The sequence below is a fragment of the Trachypithecus francoisi genome, unplaced genomic scaffold (assembly GCF_009764315.1).
Source record: "Trachypithecus francoisi isolate TF-2019V2 unplaced genomic scaffold, Tfra_2.0 Lachesis_group0, whole genome shotgun sequence".
NCBI classification, from domain to species: Eukaryota; Metazoa; Chordata; class Mammalia; order Primates; family Cercopithecidae; genus Trachypithecus; species Trachypithecus francoisi.
In genome coordinates, this window is record NW_022681453.1 from 53,685,548 (window position 1) to 53,703,008 (window position 17,461).

The 17,461-nt window shown below is 48.4% G+C and overlaps 2 protein-coding genes across 4 annotated transcripts in view; one reads left to right on the forward strand and one right to left on the reverse strand.

Annotated features, from left to right (window-relative positions):
* TADA3 (transcriptional adaptor 3) lies at window positions 1-12,822 on the reverse strand. Its single transcript, XM_033210586.1, has 9 exons — window positions 12,027-12,822; window positions 11,071-11,304; window positions 9,523-9,773; window positions 9,319-9,424; window positions 7,287-7,428; window positions 7,094-7,197; window positions 5,721-5,830; window positions 4,086-4,271; window positions 1-583 (listed from the first exon to the last, which is right to left on the reverse strand). Exons 2-9 carry the CDS (start codon window positions 11,275-11,277, stop codon window positions 391-393), a joined length of 1,299 nt encoding a protein of 432 aa, XP_033066477.1. The 5' UTR covers window positions 11,278-11,304; window positions 12,027-12,822; the 3' UTR covers window positions 1-390.
* Window positions 12,358-17,461, forward strand: part of ARPC4 (actin related protein 2/3 complex subunit 4) — a 16,535-nt gene continuing 11,431 nt past the window's right edge. Inside the window, exon 1 of one of the 3 annotated variants that reach the window (XM_033210596.1) lies at window positions 12,358-12,935. In XM_033210596.1, the coding sequence (XP_033066487.1) occupies window positions 12,933-12,935 (3 nt within the window). In that variant the 5' untranslated portion in view covers window positions 12,358-12,932. The remainder of the gene's footprint in view (window positions 12,936-17,461) is intronic. The other 2 variants (XM_033210598.1, XM_033210597.1) reach the window with 2 other exon arrangements.

Consider the following 17,461-nt stretch of genomic DNA (forward strand, 5'->3'; position numbering starts at 1 on the left):
TTTTTTTGAAAAACCACAGCAGTCACTTTATTCTTAAGTTTGCACTTTACAAAAACCACAAGGGAGAAGTCCTTGAAGGGGAAACAGGGGTAGGGGGTTAGGGAGTGGGGGATGGTAAATGGGGAAGAGGAAGACCAGGAAACGAAGTCCCCTCCAGCCCCATCTTAGGGACCAAGCAGAGACTAGGCCTCAGGCCAGCCCAGCAGGGCTTCCTGTGTCCTGGCTGTACAGAGCTAGGCCAAAAGACCTCAGGGGAAGGGCCACGGTCCTCTAGAGACTGTCACCATTTGAGGGACAGCCACAGGCCAATGCTTCCTGTGCGCAAAGAAGGAAGTGGGCCTCCCTTCCCCTCCCTGAGGCCAGATAATCAGCCTGAGGCAGGGGTGAAGGCTACCCATCCAGCAGCTTCAGGATGCTCTCGCGCTCCTTCAGAGTCTTCCAGGCCTGGTCCTTTTCTTTCTTGGTGGGAGTCCGCTTCTTCTGCCGGGCAGCCATGATCTTGCGAAAGGCGTCCATGACCTCGTTGTCAGCCATGCGCACCCGCTGCCTCAGCTCCTGCCGGCTCACCTCCTCCTTTGCCAGCCTGTGGGGACCAGCCAGCCAGGTACCACGGTCAGCCCACCTCCAGAGAGCACCCCCCCCTCACCTTCAAGACTAAGCCTACCCACCAGCCCAGGCTGGCAGGCATGCTTGTGGATTTTGTCATACAGTCGTGACCAAAAAGCAGTTACTGACCTGTACTTATATGGCACTATTTTAAGCTCCTGAAAAAAATATTAACTCATGTTGATCATGGGGGAGGCTGTGCACATGTGGGGACAGGGGGTATACGGGAATTCTCTGTACCTTTCTCTCAATTTTGTTGTGAACTTAAAACTGCTCTAAAAGAATAAAGTCTTGGCTGCACATCGTGGTTCACATCTGCAGTCCCAGCACTTTGGGAGCCCAAGGCAGGAGGATCACTTGAGCCCAGGAGTTCGAGACCAGTCTGAGGAACACAGTGAGATGTCTTTTTTTTTTTTTTTTGGAGACGGAGTCTCGCTCTGTCGCCCAGGCTGGAGTGCAGTGGCCGGATCTCAGCTCACTGCAAGCTCCGCCTCCCGGGTTTATGCCATTCTCCTGCCTCAGCCTCCCGAGTAGCTGGGACTACAGGCGCCCACCACCTCGCCCGGCTAGTTTTTTGTATTTTTTTTTTTTTAATAGAGACAGGGTTTCACTGTGTTAGCCAGGATGGTCTCGATCTCCTGACCCTGTGATCCGCCAGTCTCGGCCTCCCAAAGTGCTGGGATTACAGGCTTGAGCCACCACGCCCGGCCTAGTGAGATGTCTTTACAAAAAAAATTTAAAAATTAGCTGGGTGTGGTGGTACACACCTGTAGTCCCAACTCCAAGGGGGCTGAGGGTTGCTTGAGGCCAGGAGTTCAAGGTTACAGTGAACTATGATCATGCCACTGCACTCCAGTCTGGGCAACATAGCATGACTGTGTCTTTAAAAAAAAAAAAGTCTTAAAAATATATACAGTAGGCTGGGTGAAGTAGCTCGGGCCTATAATCCCAGCGCTTTGGGAGGTAGAGGCAGGAAGATCGCTTGAGGCCAGGAGTTTGAGACCAGCCTCCTCAACAGAGCAAGACCCTGTCTCTTAAAAAATATATATACACACACACACACACACACACACACACGCACGCACACCCACTCTCTCTTTCAGTTAATCCTCCTAAAAACCCTGCAAAGTATGTACTATTATTCCTATGTTACCCGTGAGGAAAATGAGGCTCAAAGATGATCCCAGGATCCCACAGTGAGTAAGTGGGAGATCTGGAGCAGGCTGGGGCTAAACTCTTATTTTTAAATACTGTTCTTTAACAGGTGTTCCAGTGCCAGCAGAAGGCCTGCTTACTTCAGCATCTACATTCCAGAGCCCCCTAAGGTCTAGGCAGCCTGAGGCTGACAGGCAGTGGGTGAAACACCAAATCAATCTCTCTGAATAGGATCTGATTTATACATTTCACTGATGGTGGAGCTGGAAAGTCACTTAGTGATTGAGTCCAGCCTACCCGTTTTCCAGAAGAGGAAGCTGCTGCTCAGGTCAGGGGGTGCTTAAGGCCTTGCAACTGCTCTGCAGCAGGGTAAGGGCTGTGCTCTGGTTTCCTGAGAGCCGCAAGCCATTTCTTCATTGCCCATTACTTTTTTTTTTTTTTTTTTTTTTTGAGACAGGTCTCACTCTGTCACCCCGGCTGGAGTACAGTGGCCTGATCAAGCTCACTGCAGCCTCCACCTCCCAGGATCAAGTGATCCTCCCATGTCAGCCTCCTGAGTAGCACTATAGGCATGTGCCACCATGCCTGGCTGATTTTAAATTTTTAGTAGAGATGGGGGTCTCACTACATTGCCCAGGCTAGTCTCGAACTCCTGAGCTCAAACAAGCCTCTCACCTCAGCTTCCCAAAGTGCTAGGATTATAGGCATGAGCCACCAGGCCCAGCTAAGGCCCATTACTTCTGTAACTGCACATGCCTGCTTTTCTCTCTCTTCCTCTCTCCCTCTGCTTCCCTCAGTGCCCCTTCCATCTGTGTTTTCTTCTCACCTTTCAGAGAAAACATGAACTATTACAGAAAGAGGCTTTGATTCAGCCATGGGCTCAAGTCTCAGCTTGGCTGTTAATTATTGAGTGTGTGACCTTCAGCAGAGCACTTCGCTTCACTGGGCCTTTATTTCCTCACCTGGTAAACAAGGAAAACAGCACCTCCCTCCTGGGTTGTTGTCAAGACACTTGAGAGAGTGTACATAAGGCCTCTGACACACAGTAGGCACTTAGCATACATTAATCACCATTATCCTTAAATACCCTGGCAGCTTGTCAGCAACTACCTCTCCTTTTAATGGCACCCGTCTTTACTGATCATCTGCTAGTAATCTGCAAGTCTCTTGCTGTGCCTCTCTTGCTGGTCCCTAGCACAATGTCTTAAGAGACAATAAGAATGGCCAAATGATTAGCTGGGCATGGTGGTGGCACGTGCCTGTAATCCCAGCTACTCAGGAGGCTGAGGCAGGAGAATTGCCTGAACCTGGGAGGCGTAGGTTGCCGTGAGCCGAGATCATGCCACTGCACCCACTGCCTGGGCAACAGAGTGAGACATTGTCTCAACAAAAAAAAAAGGCCAAATGGATGTGTGTGCCCTGTCCTGTCAGGGCTCTATGAAGTTAAGACACAGCACTTGCCTGTGAGAAGCAGAGACTTGTTTGGGTTGCTTCCCTATCTCTTTAACTAAAGGGTAGCTATTCCACAGTCTTCCTCCAGATGTCACCTATACCCTTTTGTGATCAATGCAGAACAAGATGGATGGGAGTTGACCTCAAATGAATGGTAGGCACTGTGATGGATTCCCAAAAGAACATGTCCTAAAACACTGGTCAATGTCTTGTGATAAGCAAATAAAAATCACAGATCTCCAACAAAATGTTAACAGTTAATTAGTCTAGGTGGAGAATATACTGATGTTTATTGTATGATTCTTTCAGATTTTCTGTGTGTATGAAATTTTTAATAAAAAAACTTTGGGGATAAAAAGAAAATCAGCATGAAAAGACAAAAAATAAATCACACAACAATGTGCATATGGGTAACACTACTAAACTGCACACTTAAAAATGGTTAAGAAGGGTACATTTTTTTTTCTTTTCTTTTTTTCTGAGACACAGTTTCACTCTTGTTGCCCAGGCTGGAGTGCAATGGTTCAGTCTTGGCTCACTGCAACCTCTGCCTCCCAGGTTCAAGTGTTTCTCCTGCCTCAGCCTTCCATGGGGATACATTTTACATTATGCCTTTACCACAATTAAAAAACCAAACCAAATCAAATCAAATCAATCGATCAATCAGTCACAGGTGCCTGAGCCCCACTCTGTGGAATTAGAATTTGTTTGACACATACCCGGTGGACTGGCCACTGCTGTTTCGAGGCTCTCCAGGCGATTTAGAGGCCAGCCAGGCTTGGAAAGCCTGTTGTAAAACCCCTGGAAGGTGACCAGCTGTGGCCACAGCCTCCAAGGCCACCTGCGGGACTGTGCATCCTGCTCACACTCACCTCAGCAGGTCGTGCTTCTTGGTGCGGTTGTGGGCACTAAGTGCCTTCAGCTCCGCCTGCCGTTTGCGCAGCTCAGCAAGGACCTCATCCTCGGAGTCCTCTGCCGGGCGGTCTTCAGACTCCAAAAGGCCCTGGGCAATTAGCTCCTCCTTGATGCGGCTCTCCAGGGACTTAGTATGTGGCACACTGCAGGGGGAGGCAGGCCCTTGTCAGACTCAAGAGCCAGCTTGGAGGAGGGCCCACCCTGGAGGTTCCCAGGGCTTCCCAAGCTCAGTGAAAACCTGCCTTTCCCTTTGGGCACCCCCTCTGTGTCTATCCAGATACAAAGGGAAGGACAGACACATCTGGTCTGGTTTTTAAACACAAGCAACATATGTATCCACTATCCAAAAAATATGGAAAAACCTGTAATGCCAACAACCCAGAGAGAATCACTATTATTTTGTTATATGTTGTTATATATATTCCAGATTTTGTTATATATTATTCCCAATCTTTTACTACATATTAGTCCAGGTTTTTCCCCTATGTGCACGTGTTTAAATATATTTTAAAATATATTTTAAGGCCGGGCGCGGTGGCTCAAGCCTGTAATCCCAGCACTTTGGGAGGCCCAGACGGGCGGATCACGAGGTCAGGAGATCGAGACCATCCTGGCTAACACGGTGAAACCCCGTCTCTACTAAAAAAAAATACAAAAACTAGCCGGGCGAGGTGGCGGGCGCCTGTAGTCCCAGCTACTCGGGAGGCTGAGGCAGGAGAATGGCGTAAACCCTGGAGACGGAGCTTGCAGTGAGCTGAGATCCGGCCACTGCACTCCAGCCTGGGCAACAAAGCGAGACTCCGCCTCAAAAAAAAAAAAAAATATATATATATATATATATATGTATTTTAAGTAGGCCAGACATGGTGGCTCATGCCTGTAATCCCAGCACTTTGGAAGGCCGAGGTGGGAGGATCACCTGAGGTCAGGAGTTCAAGACCAGCTTGGCCAACATGGTGAAACCCCATCTCTACTAAAAATACAAAAATTAGCCTGGCATGGTGGCAGGCGCCTGTAATCCCAGCTACTTGGAGGCTGAGGCAGGAGAATCGCTTGAATCTGGGAGGCAGAGGTTGCAGTGAGCCAAGATTGCGCCATTGCACTCCAACCTAAATGACAAGCGTGAGACTCTGTCTCAAAAAAAAAAAAAAAAAGAAAAAATGAAATACATTTTAAGTAAAAATAAGATTATAAAAATATGTATCTATACTGGGCTACAACTAACATTTTCCCCACTTGGCACTCTATAATTTACATCTTTTCACATCATTTACCTATATTTCTCTATACTTGCAGCTATTTGATTAATAGTTGCAAGTTATTTCATCATATGGAGTTATGCCAATTTAGCCAACCACTCCCCTTCAGCGAGATATTTGGTTTATTTATGGTATGAACAGTTCTGTGCTGAACAACCCTGCACTCAGTCTGTGCATGCAGACACACTGGGCCAGCACTCACATTTGAGACTGCTATTGGGCTTCACCTAACTGTCCCCAGCCTCTTTTGATGAGGAACTCCCCAGGTTGAGATGGAGAGAAGCCAACAGAAGTGGGCGCCAGACTGTGGGTTGTGGATAGGACACCACTCACCTGAAGGGCTTATTCTGATTGCGAGGGGAGGTGCTTGCCCCGTCAGCCCCTGATTCTTTCCCAGACATGTCAGGAATGGGAGAATCCTCCATAGGGGAAATAATATTTTCCTAGAAGACCACAGAAATGGGTGGAAGGAAAAAGAGCTGTTCTACTTTCCTGCTCCTTTCTGACTTACACTGACAGTCTTCAAACACCAGAAATATCCTTTTATCTTTCCTATCCCACCTACTCTGGGAAGCCTTCCCATACTGATCCCAGACTGCTTTGATCATTCTAGAAATCCATTTTTGTACTGATATGAAGAAAAAGGAACACAGAAGAGAAATGATTAACACTCAATGATGGTAATGAACAGCTAAGGTTTGTGAAGTGCCTGCAACGCACCAGGCACTGTGCTAGGCCTGCTGTGGCAGAGGTGCTAGCTGTCCGAACGCCTCTCTCCTTTCCTCCATGGCAGCTAGGCAATGCCTGTCCAGCTGCACTACATTTCCCAGGCTCCCTTGCAGGCAGGTATGGTCATGTGACAGATTCTCTCCAGGGGAAATAAGAGCCACAGCTAGGCATGGCCCAAAAAGTTTCCTTCACACACTCCTCCTTGCTCTTATTCTGTGGGACTGGAGTGACAATTATGCCCACAGTGACCTTGTGCAGACTGCAAGGCCACCGTCAGCTGGGGTTCCTGTCTGATGATATGAGGTAGAGACCTGCCCCTTCCCCTACCTTAGATAACCTGGAACACGTACCCAGACTGTTACATGAGAGAAACTATTGTGTTTGAGACAGAAAAGAAAACTGAGTCTCAATGAGGTGAAAGAGTATGAGGGTGTGTCTAAGGTCAACCAGCAGGTATAAAGACAGGGACCCCGAAGTAGGGGTTTGAATCCTGCTGTGTGAGACCTCAAGTGAACAGTTCCCTTTTCTGAGCTGCTAATCTTCTTATCTGTAACACAGGGTTAACCACTGTCCTAGCCTCCAGTGGGAGGATGTATATAAAGCCCCTCCAACAGATGCTTAGCAAAAGTTAATTGCAGAGCAGAGGCTATCTTTGGGGGAAGTTGGAGAAAAACAGGGGCACGAGAGGGGCTTCTAGGATATAGTAATGTTTCATTTTGTAATCTCCAAGCTGCTAATACAAGCTCATTTGTGAAAACTGTACATTTATGATCTGTGCACTTTTCTATTAGGTTGGTGCAAAAGTTATGTATTATTCCCAATCTTTTGCTATATATTAGTCCAAGTTTTTACTTTTGCAGCAACCTAATTATTTTTGTACCAACCTAATAAATGTATGATATATTCCAATAAAAAATAAATATAACACATTAAAACACAAAGTAAATGTGGTTCCTGTTTTGGGTTAGGGTGCTCACCTCCACCAGGGCCTGCAGGAGGCGCTGCGTCAGGGCACCAAAGGGGCATCCATCTTCCGGCTGTTCATGCTGGGCCTCAGACTTCTTCAGCAGGGCATCCACATCTAAGTGGGCATAGGAAAGGAGGGCAGGTGGGGTGAAGTTCTGGAACTCAAGTCCTGACCTGGGGTTGGCAGGGAGGTGAGAGGCCTACCTTTAGTGTCCAGTTCAGTCAGTGGCCCCATGAGGCCTTTCTTCTTGTCAGCCACGGCTGCTGCCCGGGCCCCATCCTTCTGCTCCTCTAGCAGGTCCTCCTGGGCCCAACGCTGGGAGTAGTGCTTCCCCAGGGGTGGGATCTGTGGAAAAGATGGCACCCAACCCTGAGTGGGTAAGCACTGGCCAGCCATGCTTCAATCATTTATTCATTCACTTACCTGTCTTATCTCTCTCTCAAGTCCCTAGTCCAAGGCCAGGCCCAGTGGCAGATATAGGTAAGAAAGTATAAAGAAGATAAAACCTCTGCTTTACATTCTAATAAGGGAGACAGGTCCAAAAAGGACTAAGACACACACACAGAAGCCAATCTGAAACAATTCCCAAGATAGAAGGTGCAGAATACTCTACATACACGGATTGTCTCAGGTCACATCAATTGCCTCTCGAGAGAATTAGGAGCCTTCAGGTCAGGGGTTAGAGGGAATTACCTTTTATATGGCTTGAATTAACTGCTGTCTGTATGAACTCTTCTTCCAATAAATTTTTAAGAAGTCAGGTAAGTGAAGTGAAAGAGATAGATCAGAGTGTTGTGGCAGCACAAAGGAGAGACTAACTTTCTGCTGGAGAATCTGAAAGGGTGCTTTGGTGGAGGTAACATGAGATCAGGGCCTTGGAGGGTGAGTCAAGTCTATCAAGGAGAGAAGAGGGAGAGAAGAGCTTGCCAGAGGGGCCCAGAGACCAGCAAGGAGGCTGTGGTGTCCTGGAATGACGGCAAGGTACTTGGTGGGACTGGTCAATACAGCAATGAAGAAGGGTATGGCTGAGGAAAATGGAGAGGGGCACTGGAGCTGTGCCATCAAGGACTGGGATGCGTGGACTTGATCCTGTAGATAACGGGATGAAGAGAGGCCTAGATGCAGCGCCATGTCATGAGCACATCTGATGACAGCTGACCTATGGGAGTAGTCTCCCTCAACATTTTTCTGTATTTTCTAAATATTCTTTAATGGAGCATGTTTTATTTATTTTCATCATTAAAACATAGAGTTTTATATCTTCTTAATTTTTTTTTTTTTTTTTTTTTTGAGATGGAATCTCGTTCTGTCACCCAGGCTAGAATACAGTGGCACGATCTTGGTTCATTGCAACCTATGACTCCCCGATTCAGGTGGTTTTCCTGGTTCAGTCTACTGAGTAGCTGGGATTATAGGTGCACGCTACCATGCCCAGCTAATTTTTGTATTTTTAGTAGACACAGCGTTTCACCATGTTGGTCAGGCTGGTCTTGAATTCTTGACCTCAGGTGATCTGCCTGCCACAGCCTCCCAAAGTATTGGGATTACAGGTGTGAGCTTTCTTTTTTATTTATTTATTTATTTTTAAAGACGGAGTCTTGCTCTGTTGCCTAGGCTGGAGTGCAGTGGCGTGATCTCAGTTCACTGCAACTTCCACCTCCCGGGTCCAAGAAAGTCTCCTGACTCCGCCTCCCAAGTAGCTGGGACTACAGGTGCACACCGCCATGCCTAGCTAATTTTTTGTATTTTAGTAGAGATGGGGTTTCACCATGTTGCCCAGGCTGGTCTCGAATTTCTGAGCTCAGGCCATCTGCCTGCCCTGGCCTCCCAAAGTGCTAGGATTGCAGGCATGAGCCACTGCACCTGGCCCAAGCTTTACATCTTAAAGAAAGAAGAAAGGTTCCTCCAGAGGCCTCAAAGCAGGAACAGAGTTAAGGGGCTGTTTGTATAGAAGCTGATGAAGGCTTGGACCAAAGCAAAGGGACAGAGATAAAGGAACACGGGCACACTTCACTTAAGCTTGAGGGCGTGGTGACATCTGGCTCGGGTAGAGGGGAGGCAGCGCACACAGAAAGCTGAGTTTGGAACTGGGTGTCTGGATACATTGATGGAGCAGATAGGAGGCTGGACAGGGTAGGGGAAGGAAGATGACGCATGGCTTTAGTAGCTTTAATTCTCAGCCACCTCTGAACTCTCTTGTTCTGCATCATGTCTATCAAGGCCCAGAGTTTCTACCTTGTAATGCTCAGCCTCATCTTCTGGGGGCTTCAGTAGCTCCTCAAGTGTGCGGACCTCCTCACTGGTGATGTCAGCACAGTAGGGCTCCACTGAAGCCCAAAACCTGCAGGGAGAAGCAGATCCTCAGTGGGTGCCCCTGCCCCACCAGCGCTTCCACCACCAGAACCTCGAGGCCCCCTTCTTTGTTCTCTAGCCCAGAACCTGTTGGGAGCATCATTTTTGGGGATCCGTGGCACGTCGATAGGGTCATCAGTGAATTCATATTCCTGGATCTTGGGCTGAAGGTTTTTGGATTTGGGCCGTCCTGGGCCAGGGCCCGGCCCATGTCCTGCCTTCCCTTCCAGTTTCTGCTTCTTGGGCTTTCCATGTTTCGGAGGAGCTCCAAGTTCATGGTCTCGACCCAGCTTCAGGAATCGTCGGTCACCTTTCTTATCCTGCCAGTCGGTGAGGATCTGAAATTTACAGAAACTGTCACTGAGGGGGAGAAGGGAAAACACAGAATATCTCTTTCCTCTACTGAATAAATTAGGATCTAGAATCTAAGGAGTCTCCTGGGTCTTTCCCTATCCTCTTTTTACCTAGTAAACTCTTACTCATCCTTCAAAATTCAGCTCATTTTCTGTGCCTGGCCTCTTAGGATTTTATTCATATACTTATCATCTCATTCACTTGTTCATCTGTACTCTTGATTCACTTCTTTATCACCCATGCCAGTCACATACTGTTTAACAGAAGAGTCCTCCCAGCAAACCTTCACTTCAATGTCACCACCACTGAGATGCCTTCTCTGAATCAGTTACCCAGGTTCTTAGATGCTAAAATACAACTTGAGTCATAGCCTTCCTCAAGGAGCTTCCATGGATTCCCAGGGACAAGTTAATGCCATTCATCCTTTTAGTTCCAGTTGGCACCTCCTTCCTCTACAAGTCTCTGGCACTTCACACCTCCATCGTGCACCCAATCATGCTGTTTGGTCACACTGGAATGACCATCGCACCTTGTCTCTTCAACTAGACCATAAGCTACTGAAGACCAAAAAGCCCACCTTAACCATCTCTATTTTGCAGGATACAGCACAGCGCCTGGCACACAAGGCTCAAGGCATCTTTATGCAGTGAATAAAGTAATCAGAGTAGTAAATAAATAACACCTGAAGTGCTTACTTAGTGTCTGGCATTGGGTTGAGTTTTTGCAAAAATTCTCTCTTAATCCTCACAAAAGCACTAAGGTAGGTCCTATTATTCACCCCACTTTGCAGATAGGGAAACCGATACTCGGAGATATGAGAAAACTTTCTCAAAGTCATATAGCTAGGAAACAGCAATGCTAGCAAGTGCTTATGCCAGGATTCAAATCCAGGTCTCCCCATTCCAGTTCCCTAGGACTCCTAACCACAACATCACATCACCTGGTATGCACCTGACTTTCTCCCTTTCTTAGTTGGCAAGCTCCTTGACAGTCAAAACTGTCCTAATTACCTTTCTCTAATGACTAGTGTAGAACCCAGAACATAATGAGGGATGCGTGGGGGGGATGCCAACAGAAGTGTACTGAATTAGAAATCGTGCAATTTAAGGGGATCATGCATATTCTTGTTATTTTTTGTGTCATGCAAACCCAGTTTGGGTCTCTCTCCCTCTCCCCACAAACCCCTGTATCCCAGGTCTCAGCATACGGAGCTAACTCAATGACCCATCCCATAACTTGTTGCAGTCCATCTCTGGTGATGGCCCCTCTCTGGGGTATCACCTGGGTTTCGGCCTCAAGCACACGCAGGCGCCGGCTGGCAGAAGACAGCAGGGTCTCAAGCTCCAGCTGCAGGGTGTCCAGCTCCTCGATGCCGATGCCATCATCTTCGGAGCGCGCCAGCACTGCCGTGTAGCGGGGACAGACCTTCAGGTGATCCACAGACTTGAAGTCATGGAACTGCAAGGGGCAGTCTTTCAACTCACTCATGGCCCAGGATATGGAGATCCTGTGGGGCTGGAGAGGACAGGGCCATTGATGGCAGACAAAGTGGTTTGAGAAAAGCCCAAGGGCTTCTTACCTCCAGGGACAGCCTCAAGCAAGCCAGGCTTCAGTCCCTTACTGACAAAATTGATGGCACAGTTCCTACTCACAGGGCACTTAACTGTGCACCAAGCTAGGTGCAAAGCACTTTATCAGCTTATCTCACTTAATTTCTCACTCAGCACCATGAACAAGGACCGTTGTGATCTCGTTTTTACAGAGAAAGAAACTGAGACTCTGTAAGGGTGGGTATGTGCCTATGCTTCCAAGATGCAATTTGAACCCCGCTATATTGAGTCTGCACCCCTGATCACCATGCTATATTACTATGCATTGCCTTGCCTTTCTGATGCTCTTTCCTTCCCTTCTATTTCTCTTGGGTTCTGCTAAGACTTTGAGTTCCAAGCACCCCATTCTTACCATGTTCTCTGGGACTCTTGGCCTCTTTTCTTATCCTACTCCACCTTTCTCCCTTCTCTAGTCACTAATAGTGGTTTAGAACATGGCCTGGTAAGCCAGACAGACCCGGGTTCAAATCCGGGCTTTACCATTCTGTACTTATGTGCCCCTGAACATGTTATTTAACCTTTTTGAGTCTCAGTTTTTCCATCTGTAAAATGGGAACAAAAGAAATCTCGGTCTGTTTCCCCATTAAAAGTCTGAATCTGAAAAATGGGGATAACAACAGTACCTACCTCCCTGAGATGTTCTGAGGATTAAGAGATGATGCCCGTCAAGAGCCCAGTTCAGTGTCTGGCACAGAAATGGGACTGTTTAATGGCTGGCCCTGCCCGGGGGTCGCCCAAATGTCCCGCCTTCAGAGTCCTCGTTCTCTAGGGACACCCTAGCGCGACCCCCGCCCCCTCTACCTCCTCACTGCGGCCTCCTACGGCCCCAGGGCCGCGGGAGGGGGCGGGGAGTTCCGGTCGATGGGAGCAACCGCCCCGGAACTGGCTATGGGCGGGCCCCTTGCAGTTGACGCGGGGGCGGGGAGTCAGCGAGGGCGAGCCTACTGAAGTTTGCCGGGGGTGGGGAGAAGGTGGGCCTCGAGCAGGCCCGCTAGAGGTGGGGTGCGGGTGGTCGGCCTCAGGCGAGCCCCAGGGCACAGCCCAGGGCGGAAGGCGGGGCTTGGCGGCGGAGATCTCGGCGCTGCAGTTAGCGCCGCTGAGCCCCAGGAGCTGCGGGTAGGAGGGGCGAGAGTAAGGATGGGGGCACAGAACCGGAAGAAACGAAGGGCTCCTCCGCTTCAGCTTGTCCTAATTTGGTGCCCAATCTGAAGCTGGGCTGTACCATTGCATACCTGGGGGGAGGCTGTGGCAAAGGTAACAAGAAGGCCGAAGGCACAAAGGGGAGCTGCTCCCATTCCTGGAGGAGCTTAAGTAGTGACTCGAGTGCAAGAGTTTAAAGATACCGAGACAGCCCTAGGTGGAAAACTTCCGGAAGGCCCAGGCGTTCGCAAGGGCTCCCTATCCTGCTCAGAGCATAGATGGTACCGTCCGGAAGTCCGGGCGGAGACAGCGGCTGCGCTTCTCGCGAAAGAGCAGGCATCGCGGGGCTGGCCACTTCCGTACTTCCGCTTTCCGGCCCAGCCAGCGCCCGCGATGGTGAGAGAGCCGGGCCCCCGGCCAGGGACCCCCAGCTGTTCAGCCTCAGGGCAGTGGGTCGGTGGGAGATGTGGCTTTTCCGCAGGGGCGCGGGGCCGAGGGATGCCGGGGGGTTGTGGGGACACCATGAGGGTGGGAGAAAGAGGGCGGGGGCCCGAGGTGAGGAAGGGGCGAGTAGGAGTACTCCCTGGTTTGAAGCGGGCCTTGCGGCTTCATGATCAGCCTTCCAAGCAGGTAGGGGCTTTTCCTGAGCCCTGGAGGAAGCCGGAAGTGGGGCTTCCTAGGCTCTTTGGAGCGTTTCGAGGGTACGTAGTCGGACTCTTAGCTCGTCGAAGGGCCGCTGAGGCATGTAGCAGGTCCATCTGCCTATCCACAGTAGAGCTTCACTAAATACGCCCTTTGTCCTCTTCTGCCTTCCTGACCCTACTGTTGCTTAAGGCAGGCGGCCACACTTCCTTATCCCACTATTGGTACCTCCAGCCCTGCTTCCACCCCACTGGAGGATCTCTCGTGTTGCTTCCATTCAGGCCCCTCCTGGTCAGGACTGAACTGTGTCAGCCCTAGTGTTTGTTAGCTGTGATACTGCTCATCCCTCCCTTCCTGAAAGTCCTCCCTTTTTCATACATGTGGGTATTCTTGGGAGTTGTGACTTTGGATGACCACCTCCCTCATCCTCACACCTTCCCTGGTGATACCGATCGAGTCTGCTGGCTTTACTGACTTTCTTCACTCTGATGACTCCTAATCTGGCTTCTCAGCTCTCTTTCAAGGTTTGCCTGGATATCTTGAAGAGACCTTGAAATTACACCTCTAGTTCAAAACTCATCTTCCATTCTAAATTTGCTCTTCCTCCTGGGTTCCCTATCCTGGCAAACTTTGTGACCTCATATCTCTGCTAGAAATCTGGATTTTTTTTTTTCTAACGGAGCACATGCCTCTTGATTTTTAAAATTTTAAGTTTATTAAGGTATTGCATGAGACTACGTCTGTTTTGTTCATGAAAGGACAGGCGTCACGGAGCCAGTCACCTTTTTTAGGTTTACTGTCTATAACTGTTGCCAAAGGGCGGGCGCGGTGGCTCGCGCTTGTAATCCCAGCACTTTGGGAGGCCGAGGTGGGCGGATCACGAGGTCAGGCGATCTAGACCATCCTGGCTAACACGGTGAAACCCCTTCTCTACTAAAAATGCAGAAAATTAGCCGGGAGGGTGGTGGTGGACTCCTGTAGTCCCACCTTCTGGGGAGGCGGAGGCAGGGGCAGGAGAAAGGCGGGAACCCAGGAGGCGGAGCTTGCAGTGAGCCGAGATCATGCCACTGCACTCCAGCCTGTCACTGCAACGACAGCAAGACTCCATCTCAAAAAAAAACAGTGTTGACAAAAACTTGCTGGGTATGGTGGCATGCGCCTGTAGTACCATCCTCTCAGGAGGCTTAGGCAGGAGGATCACTTGAGCCCAGAAATTCGAGGCTGTAGTACACTGTGATCACGCCTGTGAATAGCCACTGCACTGTAGCCTGGACAATATAGCAAGATCCTGTGTCTTAAAAAAAAAAGTCAAGTTGTGTAACCACTACTACAACCAAAATACAGAATATTTCCATCACCCCAAAAAATTCCCTCGAGTCCTTTTGTAATCACACCTTTCCTCCTTCCCACCCCCGACAACCACTGATTTTTTTAACCCCTATAGTTTTGCCTTTTTCAGATTGTCATGTAAATGAATGCTTTAGTATGCAGGCTTTTAAGTGTGGCTTCTTACCATAGTACATGTGAGAGTCAACCATATTGTGTGTATCAACAGTTACTCTTTTTTATTGCTAAGTAGTATTTAATTGAATGGCTGGACCACAGTTCGTTGGAAGTTGTTTTTATTTTTCTTTTTTTTTAAAGACACATTCTCTTCCTGTTGCCCAGGCTGGAGTGCAGTGGCCAGATCTCAGCTCACTGCAACCTCAGTCTCCTGGGTTCAAGCAGTTCTCCTGCCTCAGCCTCCCAAGTAGCTGAGATTAACAGGCACCCACCGTGGCTAATTTTTTTGTATTTTTAGTAGAGACGGGGTTTTGCCATGTTAGCCAGGCTGGTCTTGAACTCCTGACCTCAGGTGATCCACCCACCTCGGCCTCCCAGAGTGCTGGGATTACAGGCATAAGCCCCTGGGAAGTTGTTTCTCAGTTCCATTATCCACTCCATCTAATGTCAGTCCAACACTTGTGATACTCTTTGCTTGTGACACAGTCTGCTGTATGTCTCACTTCCCTCTCCAAATCATTCTTCACAGAGCCACCATGCAGCTACAGTCAGGAACTTCCTCCTCAAAAAGCCCCAGTAGTTCCTTACCCCCTTAAGAGAAAAGCTAAACTTGGTAGCCTGGCATTCAAGATTCCACATCTTACCTCAGTCTACCACTGCAGCCTCATTTAGTGAATCTAAAATGCTTCTCATCTACAGAGACATTGTACTCATTATTACTCTGGAACTCTTGCTGTCCTTTTGTGTTACTCTAACCTTAATTATTTCTTTTGCTCATTTATTCTGCAGGAAATGAGTAAGACACTCTACATGTTACATACTGAGCTAGGTTGGAGGCTATATAGCTGTGAATAAAATAAATATGGTCTGTTGACCATGAGGTTTACAGCCTAGTAAAGGAAAAATCACTTTACAAAGGCATGAAGGAGGCCAGGTGCAGTGGTTCATGCCTGTAATCCCAGCATTTTAGGAGGCCGAGATGGGCGGATCACTTGAGATCAGGAGTTTGAAACCAGCCTGGCCAATATGGCAAAACCCCGTCTCTACTAAAAATACAAAAGTTAGCCAGGCATGGTGGTGCACATTTGTAATCTCAGCTGTTCGCGTGACTGAGGCAGGTGAATCACTTGAACCCGGGAGGTGGAGGTTGCAGTGAGCCAAGATTGCACCACTGCACTCCAGCCTGGGCAACAGAGTGAGACTCTGTCTCAAAAATAAAATAAAATAAAATAAAATAAAGGCCAGGCACATTGGCTCACGCCTGTAATCCCAACACTTTGGGAGGCTGAAGTGGGCGGACTGCCTGAGGTCAGGATTTCAAGACAACCATGACTAACACGGTGAAACCCCATCACTACTAAAAATAAAAATTAGCCGGGCATGGTGGTGTGCACCTGTAATCCCAGCTACTCGGGAGGCTGAGGCAGGAGAAAGGCTTCAACCCGGGAGGCAGAGATTGCAGTGAGCAGAGATCGCGTCACTGCACACCAGGCTGGGCGACAGAAGCGAGACTCTGTCTCTAAATAAATAAAAATTAAAAAGACATGAAAGACATTTTATTGTAAATTGTAATAAATGCTTTTATTAGGGGGGGAAGTGAAGGCCTAAGAGGCCTTCCTTAATTAAGCTGAGATCTGGAGGATGACGTAGGCAAAGAAAGAGGAAAAAAGCCTACAAATAGATGGTCAAGCATGTGTAAAGCCCTGAGATGGGAAAGAATTTGGCTGATATAAGGACTGACCAGTGCATCTAGAAGCTAATCCCTCTACTAAGAATGTCCTTTTTCTGGCTGAGTGTGGGGCTCACACCTCTAATCCCAGCACTTTGGGAGGCTGAGGCGGGTGGATCACAAGGTCAGGAGATCAGGACCACCCTGTCTAACACGTGAAACCCTCTCTCTCCTAAAAATACGAAAATTAGCCAGGCGTGGTGGTGGGCGCCTGTAGTCCCAGCTACTTGGGAGGCTGAGGCAGGAGAATGGCATGAACCCTGGAGGCAGAGCTTGCAGTGAGCCGAGATCGTGCCACTGCAGTCCAGCCTGGGTGACAGAGCAAGAGTCTGTCTCAAAAAAAAAAAAAGAATGTCCTTATTCTACTTTTTCTCGTTATAAAATCCTCCTAATCCCATTTCACTTTCAAAACCAGTTTCTTCTGCAAATATAGATTACTTGTAAATCTAAATATTTCACATTTTATCTTTATATCATAGTTATTTTCTGTATATCTGTTGTCCAGTTGAGCTGTTTGAGGATAGAGACAGTGTTAATCATCTTTGAATTCCCAGTTAGCTCAGTGCCTGGCAAACAGTACACCTATACATTTGTTGGCCTAATAGACAGATTGAAGACAATCATGCATTCACTGGTATGTCTCTAGATCACTTTCTCAGCCTCAGCACTTTTGATATTTGAGACTCGATAATTCTTTGTAGTGCATTGTAGTATGTTTATTGGATATCTGTCCACTCAGGGCCTGCAGTTCCCCTCCCCGCCAAGTCATGACAGTTGAAAATGTCTCAGCATTCCTCTGGTGTGACCCCAGGTTAAAAAAGAAAGAAAGGAAATGTCTCGACATTGCCAAATGTACCCTGGTAGGCAAAATTGCCTCCTGTTGAAAACCACGACTCTGCACGTTGGAAGGCGTCTCGAAGGCCTAGTCTGTTCTGTTCACAGTGGTGTCTTAAGAGCCTTGCGCCCTCAGTGCTGCCTGGCTTCATGGGAGCTGGAATAGGGGATCAGTGGGTTTGGCGTGACAGATTTTGATCTTCCCTTCCCTTTG

Coding starts and splice junctions, on each gene's coding strand:
- TADA3 (XM_033210586.1), bottom strand. CDS start 11,277: ATGAGTGAGTTGAAAGACTGCCCCTTGCAGTTCCATGACTTCAAGTCT. Junction 7,429..9,318: donor ATGAGGCTGAGCATTACAAG/GTAGAAACTCTG, acceptor TCTTTTCCACAG/ATCCCACCCCTGGGGAAGCA. Junction 584..4,085: donor AAGAAGCACGACCTGCTGAG/GTGAGTGTGAGC, acceptor TGGTCCCCACAG/GCTGGCAAAGGAGGAGGTGA.